This window comes from Parasteatoda tepidariorum, chromosome 9 (assembly GCF_982258835.1).
Source record: "Parasteatoda tepidariorum strain Cologne lab strain chromosome 9, Ptep-v5.0, whole genome shotgun sequence".
In the NCBI taxonomy this organism is placed as follows: domain Eukaryota; kingdom Metazoa; phylum Arthropoda; class Arachnida; order Araneae; family Theridiidae; genus Parasteatoda; species Parasteatoda tepidariorum.
Window position 1 is genome coordinate 79384327 of NC_141763.1, and position 13878 is coordinate 79398204.

The 13878-nt window shown below is 28.9% G+C and overlaps 1 protein-coding gene across 1 annotated transcript; it reads left to right on the forward strand.

The window, feature by feature from the left end:
* The first annotated feature begins 1368 nt into the window (after positions 1–1368).
* Positions 1369–13593, forward strand: LOC107450707 (putative monocarboxylate transporter 5). Its single transcript, XM_016066561.5, has 5 exons — positions 1369–2081; positions 6241–6446; positions 8087–8230; positions 10314–11547; positions 13032–13593. Exons 2-5 carry the CDS (start codon positions 6254–6256, stop codon positions 13180–13182), a joined length of 1722 nt encoding a protein of 573 aa, XP_015922047.3. The 5' UTR covers positions 1369–2081; positions 6241–6253; the 3' UTR covers positions 13183–13593.
* The last annotated feature ends 285 nt before the right edge of the window (positions 13594–13878 follow it).

The following is a 13878-nucleotide window of genomic DNA, read 5'->3' on the forward strand; positions in this document are numbered from 1 at the left end:
AATAATCATAGACTATTTTCAACGTCCCGCTACAGCACTTTATTTATACGCTTTCAGCATCAATTCAGAGGGCGCTGCGTGCGCCACGCACGCGCGATGGCTCTGAAACTTTATTAATTTGCATAATATCCTATAATTGACATTTGCTGCGAATTTCATTTGATTCTGATGATTCCTTCATGGTGTTGCATTTTCTACAAACAGCAGTTTAAAAGAAATACGTTTACTGATTTTATGACTTGTTGAACGTGATTTGGATAAAGGAATTTTATAATTGTGTGTAAAAAATTTTCAATTCACTTAAAAAGCTCTCAACATATGGTGAAATACGCAAAAAATAAAATTATCATTGAGTGGTCTATACTTTTGATCGCTTTCCCGACCAAACTATGGACTAAACTAAAGGTATTTCCCAGATTGCGGCCGGCCCCTATATTTAGTCAAACAAAAATTTGAATTCGTCAAAAAAATGTTTGTTTATTCGGAGAAAGTACGTTTTTGTGTTTGATTTCGTAACTTAAAATTTCATTATCACTAATTAATTAGCATATTTCAGGTCTTCCCTTCGAACCATTAAGATTAAGTCCTAAATCGTGAAGATAGATCAAAAGTTATTCCGGGTGGTCCGTTTTTTCGTCCTTTTTTTGCACACTGTGCATCCGCTTTTTCTTTAATTTTATTTTTTAGGTGATTCATTGATGAATGCTTCAATTTCAATTATTTTCATAAGTATGGGTATATTTGGAATAATATACTTATCACTTTATACATGTATATTTAAATAATGTAAAAATGAGGATGAAAATTTTATAGAAGGAATCTGCATATTTTGAATCTTCTGAAATGGCGTTTCGATGCGTCAAGTCACTACAAAGAGAACGAGTTGCCGAATAAGTTGCCAAAATTTTTAAATGTTTTAAAATATCTCAGTATTTCAGCTATCGTGTTAACCGTCGAAATGAAACATTGTTTTAGTTTTTCCTCGAACAGTAGATAAGAATAATTACCCCCTAAATACCCCGATAACTACAAAATATCGAAACAAAACTTCATTTTAGTTTTTCCTCATAACATTCTACTAGGCTAATTACCCCCTAAATACCCAGATAACTACAAAATATCGAAATAAACATTTCTCAGTTTTTTACTTATCTCAACTATCCTTATAATCACAAAATATCGAGAAAAAGTTTGTTGTTGTTTTTTCTTAAAATAGTCGCTTAGGATAATTACACCCTAAATATCCTGGTAACAACAAAATATCGAAATTAAAAATTTTCAGTTTTTTTTTTTATTTATCTCAACTAACCTGATAAAAACAAAATATCGAAAAAAAACTTTTTTTAGTTCTTCTTCATAACAGTCGCTAAGGCTAGTTACCCCCTAAATACCTCGATAACAAAAAAATATGGAAATTGAAATTTTTCAATCTTCCTTATTGATATCAACTACCCTGATAATTACAAAATATCGAAATAATTTTTTTCTTAGTTTTTCAACATAACAGTCGATTATTTTAATAACCCCTAAATACCCCGACAACTACAAAATATCTAAATTAATTTTTTTCAGTTTCTTTTTTTTTTATTTACCTCATAAAGAGCACGTGGTCCTCATTTTAGCTGTCTAACTTCTTGAGAAATGAGAGAATTAGTAATGAATGGAGAGAGGGCTGTTTTTTATATATAGCGGGTGAAAACGAAATTCCTTATTTTTTTTAAATAAAATAATTTCTGATTAGTATATAACTGGGTTTTCAGTTTTTATTTCTTAGAAAAGAAAAACACGTTCCTGAAAATCAAGGACTTGGGGCCTGATAAGCTAAATTTATAGTTGCTATAGTTATTTTTAAACACAGGATTCTTAAACCTATCAAACATCGAAAAAAACTGGCTTTACTTTATTTCAGGGAGGTAATCTTTCAATGTCAGTAGATATTAATCTCTAACCAACTGTAATCTTGTTGGTGTGTCAATTGACGAAAAGAAAATACAGTCGATAATCAGATTTGTGTGTTTGATGGGAAAAAAGATTTTAAGTTGTATGGGGAAAAGGTTTTTTCTCATCATACTCAAATGAAGGTAAGAATGTATTTCATTTCATATAATTATTATTAAGTAGAAGGCTTTGCCTCCTTTACATTTCCATAAGCAACCTCCTCTATTGTTATGCAATAATTTTTATTTCTTCATTATAAATAATTTGTTGCATCAAATTAAGATGTACCGTAAACCGGGGCGAGTCTACCCATTTTAGTTTTATTTAATTTTCACTATTTTAAATTGAAAATAAAAAAATTTTTACCGACGGAGGACTTAGTTCAGACTCTAAGGAAGATGGCGCTGTAGTAGTTTGATCCGTTTTTATTTCTTTGGTGTCTTTTTAACAGACCTGTTCAAACGTCTTTTGATAGATTTGTATTGAAAATCAGCAAACTTTTAGTTGGTGCTCCGTAAGTATATTATTATTATTACTATTTTCACTTTGATTAAGTGATAAACTTATCTAAGACTAAGATTACATTAATTTTATATGAAAAAAAAACAAAAAGAATGTAAGTTTTGCTGTTGTAAACAAAAAGCCAGAATTCGCGGGGCGAGTCTACCCATTCGTATTTAGTTTTAATAAAGCATAATAATATAATTTAGAACTTTGTTTATATTAAAATTAAGTCATTTTAAATGAATTTGAGTATATTATTTCGATTCTGCATCGATAAATTTATCATTAATAAGAAAATTTATAGGTTAAATATAAATGTAAATATAAAATATGTTTATTTTACTTATTTTTTAAATTTTTATATTACAAAATTAACTTTTTTTATTTAATGCAAGTTAAATAAATTATTATTTATATTACATATGGTTCAAAATTATATTCATACGAAATTTTTCATGATTCCCAATGTTTGAATTTCGATTTTGTTAATAATCTTTAATTATTATTATTTATTAATTATTTAATTGCAAATTTATATTCATTTTAATTTATTTTTATCAACAATAATCAGAAAAAAATGTTCTTTTATAATGTTAATGATTATAAAGACAAAACTGTGATCAAAATGTGATAATTGATCAAATACTCAATTTGTGCTATTTTATGAATAAAAAAATGGAATATATAATAAAGTTATGAATTTTGCTTCATAAATATCCTATATAGTAACTAAAATAACAATTTAATAGTAAAATTTGATTATTTACAATGTTAACATTCATTTTAGTAGAATGGGTAGACTCGCCCCATACGAGAGATTTGTCAGCAGTTCTATAAAAATATACAGTAACAGCGTAACTGTTAATATTTTCTAAAATCGATTTCACAGCTTTAAAGAGGGATAAATAGCGATTCCGAAACACCTATTAAAAGCCTTTTTTCTTTAATATTTACAAAAGTTTGACCACTTGAAAGTTGACAAACTGAAAAAATGGGTAGACTCGCCCCGGTTTACGGTATTAAATTATCTCAGTTTTTTGCATTGTTTTGACACAAATTTGGTTCTCAAATTTAGTTCCCAAATACACTACCCTTCAATAATGGAAGAGACATTTTCAGTTTTTGATAATTTTTTTAAAATTTTTCAAAAAATATTAAGAGATCTATTTTGTAACTTCAGAGATGTTTAGTTCATGTAATTTTTCATACTTAGCAATAAGGTTTGAAGCCTTCGGAGGTTAGCGGGACCGACAATAAATTACGAAAAAATATTCGAACTCTATAAGGCAGAAAATTAAGCAATAAGTAACTTAAGCAGTCTGTAACTGGCGTCAATTACTTTGATTGTCATTTGCAATAATTGCATAAAATTTTGTGAACCTACTTAAATATTTATGGAAATATGGACATTTAATAAAAACTAATTTTTTATCTTACGTTTTTTTGGTATAAATGTAAAATTTTTTGAGTAATTTTAAATTAATTACAAAATTATTGTTTCAAAATTTGAAGAAAATTCATTAAGAACTGTGCAAGATATGAGTACTTAAAGTAATTCATTTGCAAGGCACATGCGGTTCCGTATAGGTTATTAAGGAGTTGTGTAATTTACCATACTACATAATACATTTTTTAGAAAATCTCCGATCAATTTAAACTTCTTTTTAAAAAGTACAAAAACTTCTTAGAAAATTTCTTGAAACCTTCTGAATTTTTAAGATATTCAAATCAGATGTTTTCTATTAGTTGCGAACAACTACAAAATTAAAAAGAAAAAACTTTAAATTTTTCCGAGCGTGTTTAATGAAATTTCTTCACATTTTAAAACAATACTTTTGTAATCAACTTTAAAATACTCCAAAAGTTTTGTTTAATTTTATTGAATGTTTTTAAAGTTATAGCAAAAATATGTAAGACAAAAAATACTTTTTTTATAAAAAATGTCTTTATCTCCATAAATAATTTGTCTAAGAATACGAAATTTAATGCAATAATTGCAAATAATAACCAAAATAATCGATACAAGTCACGAGAGTATTGCTTAATTTTTTGACGTAGGGTGTTTAAAAATAGGGTGCGTGTTTTCTTTCGTAATTTATTTCCAATTCCTCAAACCATTATTGATAACCATTAACCATTATTGATAAGTATGATAAATTGCAGGAACTAAACACTTATAATATTACAAAATAATCCTAAGTATTTCAATGAGAAATTTAAAAAAATTTCAACATCTGAAAGCCTCTCTTCCATTATTGTATGGTATTATATATAGGGGCAAATTTTGAATCTGAACACTTTACCCCGTTGAAAATGCAATTTCATCCACAAACCTGTTTGATAAATTCTTACTTAAATTTTGGTTACAACAAGAAGTTATTTAATGTTTTTCTCCAAAGAGATCGTTGAATAGTATAGTTAAAAGTTAATTTATACTCATAATAATCCTTTTCAATTTTGTATTCATTATTTTAACCACATATGTTGATTGAGCGCTGTTTTACATGAAGCTCATTACAGCCGCGATGGCTCAGGGGACAGAGCCTTCGCCTTCCAATGAGATGAACCGAGTTCGAATTCCAGCGATTGCTAGTCGATACAAATTCCGCATCTGGCTTGCATCGACCACAGTGCTGAAGTGAAATATCCTCAGTGGTAGACGGATTATGGGTTAGTGTTCCCTTGCCGTCAGAGGTTCTCGTGGTCTCCTCCGTGTAACATAAATGTAGATTAGTTCCAACAAAAAGTCCTCCACGAAGGCAAGTTTCGCCCAATTCTTTCCCAATTCTCATCCTTGCCTTTTGAATTGGGTTCAAAACAACAAGATAAATTAGAGTTGAGCATTATTGAGTTGAACATTGGTAATCGCAAACGCAAAATTAGATCGGCTTTTCAACAACAGTTATAAAATAAAGTATCACCAGATAGATCAGTTATGTATTATATTTCAGTAATATACTTCTATATATTTAATTCTTGGGAAAAGATTATAATATTCAAAAACAGCTATATGTGATTTATTATAAAGTGTGATTATGAAATTTAATTGAGAAGATTTTGTCGTAATGAAAAACTAGTATCTACCATTCCTTCGTTGAAGAACTTCGTTAAATAGTTTATACTAATTATCTTCTAATAATGCCGAATATTTTCAAAATGCAATACTTAAATACATTTAGCACAAAAAAATAAAAGAGCTGAAATATTTTTTTAGTCATAAAAGAATAGATAAATTTGATTGATGAATTATTTATCACTAGTGTTTTACGCCCAATAAATTTAAATAATTAATTTCAAAAGGTTTCTCTTTGAAGCAGACATTACACCAGTGTTTATTCTATATATTTTATATATATATATATATATATATATATATATATATAAGTGCAGATTTGAAAAAAAAATTTGTTTTGAAGTGAGCCAGCCGTGTTTGGAAGATTTTACTTTTAACGCAGAAGAAGACACCGATGTTTCAAGCTGTATTTTATAACCATAAATTATCAAAATGCTTAATATAAAATACTTCAATTATTTTGACCTAAAGACAAAGAATGAAAAATGTATTAAAATATATTAAATAAAAATTCTGAGTTAGAGGGGTACATGAATGTTTCCTTAAGTAAATAATACAAACTTTAAATTTAATGTATGTTTCAAAGATATTCAAATTTAAAATATAAGTCTGTAAGGAATGTCTGTTCTCTGATTAATTATGAATTTTTTACAAATATTTAAATATAATTTCCTAGTCTTAATGCTTATCATCTGATTTTTTAATTAAGTTTTCAATTTTTCCAGACCTAATATTGTAATGAAAAGGACCGGTCTTAATAGCTGGAGAAGCTGGATTGTTGCTGTTGCTTGTGCTGTTATTTACTGTTTATTTGCACCTGTGTACAGGTTAGCTGCAATATTTTATGCAGAATTCGTAGACAATTTCGACATCGATAGAAAAAGTGCATCTATACCATTCGTTGTGTTAGGATTTGTAAGATGTTCATCGGGTAAGCGTTTACCCTTATTACTATTGAATATTTTTAGTTGCTTCTAACTTTTTATAAATATTATTAATTCATTCAGATTTTGCTGACAAAACGTTAAAAATATAAGAAGAGTATGAAATGCTGACAATATGTGTGAACGCAAGGTATTCTATGAAATGCCTAAGTATAGAATACCCAGGCATTTCACAGTGATGTTTTTCAATCATTCTGTTAAACATAGGCTCAAAAAGTGGTATTAAGCTTGTGACAAGGGCCTTAATATTCCTTGGAATAATAATTTTGTTTACTTAATGAATATTTATCTAAACGATTTTGTGGATAGGACCAGACAGCAAAGACAACTCAGGATTGCCTTGGCTAGTAACGTGCTGTAGTGAAAGAAGAGGAAAGGATTTTCATAAATTAAAAATCTCTTTAAATTCTCAGGCTGCAAATTTTCTCTGACTCCTCAATTCCAAAGTCCTTGAAATGTAAAATTATACTTTGATATTTTATACTTAATTTAATTAATATTATTTAAAGTAATATTAACCACACTTCTGACGAATTATATAAACACATATATAAAAAGTCTAGTAATTACTTGAAATGGTATTAGGTGTGAAAAAAACTTAAAAATCTCAGTAATTTTTATATCATTACCCGCTAAAAAATCATTCCTCTAAACTAAACGAACAAACGCTGGCAGTTGATATGTAACAAGAAGAAATGTATGGTAAGCCGGTATTCTACAGATGATCTAGAAATTTTGTAGGTCTAGGTAGAATGCCTGATGTGTTTCATACTTTGTTTGATTATTTCTCTTGCGAATGAGTAAGCAATGAATTAAATGCTAAATCGCTTCATACTTTGCTATCCACTTTGAAGTATTCGATAAAATACCTAGATATTCTATATAATGCCAGATTCCAGACTTTTTCATCAACCTATATGTTATAAGAAAATCAGTTTTATTCGCGGTTTCGGTTTTATATTGTTTGGTTAAAAAAAAGCATGTATTTTAAAGAATGCCTGATGCATTTCATACTTTGCAAGTTTGTTCTTCATGAAAATGAGTATGGAGTGTGTTAAATATTAAATCGCTACATGCTTTACTCACCAATTTTAAACATTCAATATAAGATATTCTATAGAATACCTAGATATTCTATAGAATGCCGGATTTCAGACTTTTTTACTAACCTATATGTTATAAAAAAAGTTTATTCTCACATTTTTCTTAAGCAATATTCATGCATCTTAACAAATGTTTGATGCATTTCATACTTCGGTCTGATCATGTGAATGAGTAAGCGATGTGTTGAATGTTTATTCACTTCATACTCTGCTCACAAATTTCAAGTATTCTAAAATATGCCTAGATATTCTATAGAATGCTGAATTTCAGACTTTTCCAATAATCTATATATTTTAAAAAATTAATTTTTCTCTGACATTTTTGTTAAAAGGCTACTGACCTTATCCTTGTTCTATAGAATTTCATGTTTAAAAGCATATTTAGTATCCAATGAGAACATCTTCTGCATTAATTAGCATATTTGAGGTCTTCCTTTGAAACCTTTAAGATTTTTTATTTTGCGCACTGCTTATCAATTTTATTGAATAACAGCATGAAAACCAATAAAAGTTTTTTTCATCAGGTCCGATCTATGGAATTCTGGGGGAAAGGTTTGGTCTTCGTTGCATGACTTTGGTTGGTTGCTGTCTTTGTGTAATAGGATTAACAGCGAGCTTCTTTGCCCAAGATGTCATTGCTTTATCCGTCACTATAGGATTATTCTATGGTAAATTTTGTTAAGAATAAATTATTTTCAATATATTGTAAATTTTATGTTTGTTTATCCTGTACTGTTAGGGACTTTCTAGAGACGACATATACAGGGTTGACACAGAAAAAAATGAACAAAATAGTTGATTTTAGTAGCCTAAAGCATGAAAATAGTTGCCTAAATAAGAACAAAAATTCAGCAAAAATAACTCTAAAATTTTATTAAATGACTTAATTGTCATATACCATCATACATTTAGTCAAGTTGGTGGCAAATACGATAATTTTTATGTAAACGTTAGTGTTCTAGCACTAAATTTTTATATAAAAAAAATATCTATATATATATATATATATATATATATATATATATATATATATATATATATATATAATATATATATATATATATATATATATATATATATATATATATATATATATATATATATATATCTATATATATATATATATATATCTATATATATATATCTATATATATATATATATATATATATATATATATATATATATATATATATATATATATATATATATATAGATATATATATATATATATATATATATATATATATTGTGAAAAGTGAATACTCAAATTCAAAATTCATGCATCGTATTAAAAATTGGGATTTTTAAAATCATGCAGAATTTCTTAGCAATAATCGTTCAAAAGGCGATCGAGAAATGAAATAGACTTAGAATCTATGCAAATTGAACGCATTAAAAAGTGATGACTCAAATTTGCAATCTAAAACTTTTTAATTTTTAATTACTTATTTAATTTCTTTAAATTTTATTATTTTTATTTTACATTTCCTAAGAAAAGAAATTCAGCGTCTTCAGAAGATTTCGCGGCAGGTTTTCAACCCAATTATGCTAAAAAAACATTGCTAGGAGTACAGAAAAGTCTCCTAATAGTCTCCTTTTCCTGAAAATAGTTGCTTTTTTAGTCTTTTCAGGCAAAAAAAAGTTGCCATAGTCGCCTCATGCTGAAAATAGTTGCATTTTAGTCGCCTGTGGCAATCCTGCATATGCTCAATCCCACTTCTGGTCCACGATTTTCTTAGGGTCAACGGTCTGATGGATCTTGTCTGACATCGTCAGGCATTTGTAGGATAAGCCACAACAACAACATGTTTGTGTTTTTATTTAGCTATATGGCTGATATTCAAAATAGCAAAAGCAGATATAACCATGATAGATATGACCGTATATAGATGATGCTAATAGAAACGTACTTCATCAGCGAATAATCACGAATCTCAAAAATGATCCATTAATTTAATTGAGGAGTGTTCCGAAATAGCATAATTATTTTTGGAAAAAAAGCATCTACAGTAGGCAGTATTTTATAATAACATTTTTAGACATGTATATAAAAACGAATAAACGAAAGAACTAACCAAATTGGAATTCACCACAAATTTAAAAACTGGAAGTAGGCATTGTCTTGTTACAATGATATTCCCAACATATTTAATTTCAATGTACTTCTCTTAAAATAAACTCTACTATTAATCTCTTCATAATTTGTTGTAAATCCAAGCTTTCTATTTTTGACTAGAAATTTAATTTCAATTTTAAAAATATGATTGTTAGATATTTCACCCCCTAATCATATATACAAGAAGATACTGCCAATTGGCATCATTTTACTGATCTTCTCTTGATTTTTTTACTATTGTTCAAGCATTTTTTTTCGTGATAACAAAACGAACAGAACGATGTTTATAAATGTATAGGTTCTAAATGTATAGGTAACCGGTTTACTATTGTTATACTTGCTAACAAATGTAATTGGCGATATTGCTTAATTTGAATCAATTTAATATTTCGTTAAAAAGTGATATTTAATATTGTGTTAAATATACTACAAATCGCAATTATTTACTGATATTTTATCGAACCATCATAAGCAACAATCATTTTTTTTTATCAAATAAGCAAATGTTACTGTTTGGAAAACAATCGCGGGAATTAATTTTGACATCTTTTTTCCGATTTTACAATTTTCTTTTGCGTATAAACTAAAATAGGGAAATAGACAACACAGTGTGTTAATTTTTTTTCTATCATAGGTTTTGGAATGACATGTACAGCGCTACTGCCATCTATCATAAGAAGTCATTTTGATCACAATGCAACTACTATATCATATGCAATAGTTAACCTTGGACCAGGCATATGTGGTATCGCCTTTCCCGGTGTTATAATGTATTTTTTAGACGTGTATGGTGTTTCAGGAGCTTTATTGCTTTCTTCGGCTATCTTACTCAACTCACTTCCTCTAATCATGATACTGAAAAAGCCGAAAAAAATTACACCTAAAGTTGAAATGCAAGTAACCCGAAATAACATGATACATGAAACCATTTCTCAGCAAGGCAAAATTCATAACGAGGAAACATTTGCTACAGAAACAAATCGCATTAGGACCAACAAAGATAGTGTAGGTCATTCAGAAACGCTACAGTTAAAGGATGATCTTAACATCGTGAAAATAACTTCAACTTTCATTGAAAAGAAAATTCCAAAATGTATGCAGCATAGCCAAGAAGGGTGCTCATGTTTAACTCTGTTAAAGAAACCTGATTCACAAAGGTTTTCACATCCAAACAAAATTGAAATAATTTCTGAAAATTACCAAGTACAAGTACAGAAAAAAGATCATCCTCAACCAGTTTTAAAAGACGTTGATATCGCTCCTTCAAATAATAACGTGCAAGAAATCATCCAAAAAGAGTTTACCAATGCGAAACATTCAAATGCAATAACATCTGACAAATATAAAGGAAAGAACAAAAACTTATTCCACTCATTAAACGTTCTAAGAGATCCAACGTTTATAGTTTTGACGTTCATACAGGGTATTGCTGTTTACACATATCATGTGTGGCTTACTACACTAATAGACTATTCCAGAGATAAAGAAATCGATAGGAGTTTCGAAATATACCTTTTGACACTAAACCCAATCACAGACATAATTGGACGCGTAGCTCTCGCATGGGTAACAGATAAAGGCTATCTTTCAATAGCAAAGATGGGCGCACTTTTATTTATGTCACTTTCTATTTCAAGCATTTGGATTGCTGTAGCAAAAGATTTTGCAATGTTAGCATCGGGCAATATGTTAATGACATTTACTAGTGGAGCATATTTGAGCATATGCCCTGGAATGAGTTATGCATATATTGAAAAGGATAAACAGATACTATCCATTGCCTCTTATGGTTCATTGTACGCACCCTTAAGTTTTACAGTGTCCCCCTTAATAGGTAAGAATTATTCTATTTATTTGATAAAGCTATAGTGACATTAATTTTGGAGAAATTCTATGGCAATTGTTTTTTGGAATTGTAAAAAAATTTTAAGGGAAGGCAATTCTAAGAATTTTTCTGCAATTTCTGTGCGTTATGCAGGCACAGATTGGTGAGGAAAATATGCGAAAAGTCAAGTGGATTAAAATTTTTAAAAAATAAATTTTATCAATCAGTTTCAATCTAATTTCACTTAGAGCGTGGATTACTTTTATCACCCTGTTAAGTTTATATGTTGACAATAGAATACAAAAAATTTTACTTTATTTCAATTCGTTCAATTGGCGAGGTCTATAAATATAGAGCTCTAATTTTATTTTTTGCAACATAGCGTTCGCGTTTTTGGCTTTAAATTTGTTGCCAAAAGAGAGACATTCTCAGGTTATTGGTCCACTTTTTGTAGCTCATGGTACTTAAAGCCTTTTTCCCCTTCAAAAACACTCGAAGATTGCCTAGTAACTTCAACCCCTGAAATGTGCAAAATCCGCAAGTTTGGTAATCCTTTTTAAGATAAATCGCCTATCTGTTGCTAAATGCATTTCTTGCATTCCAAAAACTTTCAAAAGATAGTCTGTCCCTTCATTCACCAAGTTTTGCGATATTAAAAGATTCATCAAAGTGAATGAATGCTGTACAGTTAAATGAAACTAAATTAAGATTCTTTCTCATTTACAAAAAAAAATTTTAATAATAATTTTTACCCCACTTTGGTAGCCTAACGACCTGCGCTCGACGTCGAGCACTTTACGGAAGAACAATTTAACGAGGGCCAATACCGTTCATCCTCTGTCCCTTTGCAGACTCGTTTAAGTGGTCACCCACCCGCATTCGGACCGCAGTCAGTGATGCTTGATTTTAGTGTTCTACTAGGAACACTGTATGTATCAAAGATCAGTTCATTGCGGGATTGGTGTTTAAAAAAAACATCAATTTAAGTAATTGAAAGTATTTTTTGATAGCAAGACCTGATCTTCTCTACTTTATTTAAAACAGAATATAAAGTATTTGGGTATAATATAGAGATAAATCACTTTTTCCAAATGGGACATTTTTAAATAAAACTGTTCCTTATTATTTCCAGATCAGTACTTCATAAGTTTAAGGAATTCTTATTAAATAACAGTCGTATTTACACGTAAATACTACTTTTAGATTTGGTGTTTTTACCAAAAGTGTTGTCCTAAACAATTTTAATAAGCGACAATAACATTGCATTCCCCCCCTTTCCCCCCAAAAAATCTACTTACCTTCTTTGAATTGACTCTTTGATAATGAGAATAATAGCGAACTAACATTTAAAATTGTCATTTTAACTTTTATTTTAAAAAAATTTTCAAATCTGCATTTGTCATATTTGTTCCGAAGTAGATTTGGCCATATTTCTCCTTATAGCTAACCGCATATTATTTAGTCACACAACATAATTAGTCACAAATGTTCAAAACATTGCATAAATCACATTGATAATGCATGAATCTTTTTACATTTTTCAGGATATTTTAGGGAGAATCTAGGATCATACGATGGACTTTATTATTTGCTTGCTGTGATGAACTTTGCCAGCAGTCTGATTGTTCTGATGCTTCCAATGCTAGCTAATATGAGAGAAAAAAAGGAAAAGATATAAGATCAGCACCATTGTTTGAAATAAATTGATATTATTACGATAAAGTGAAAGAAATTAATTTTATGTACATAATTTTGTAATACTTAATTTAAAAAATCAAAGCATTTGTGTAAATATTAACATAATTACATGGTTAATTTAACAAAGACTAGGAGGCTCCATCCCCTGTGCGTTTCGCTCACCAATCCCGGTGGTTGGTCATCATTGTTTTCTTTTTCTTCAAAAGTCGATAAAAAAATCTTCTTGTTTATTAAACATATGATGATTATAACTTCATGTAAGCATTTTTTTAAATATGTTAACAGTAACTACAAGAAAGGATATCTGGATTTGAAAAATAATCAATTGTATTTGAAAAAAAATATTTAAATTTAGGAAAGCAGAATATGTGACACAATGAAAAGTAATGAATGAGACATATTGACAATATATTTTATTTTATTTTATATCATTGGGTGAACAATCAATTCAATTTTGAATTTATCACTACCTATGTTCAACTGCGTAGCTTTGTAATTTTTAACCCAATACAGAAGACAAGGAAACTCCTGGATCAAGTATTGGGTGAAATTTGCTTTCGTGGAGGACTTTTTAGATGGAACTAGCGAATTTGAGTTACATAGTGTAGAAAACTACGAAAATATTCGAATTCCTGATGGCAAGGGCACTCTAACCAATGATCCGTCTACCACAGAG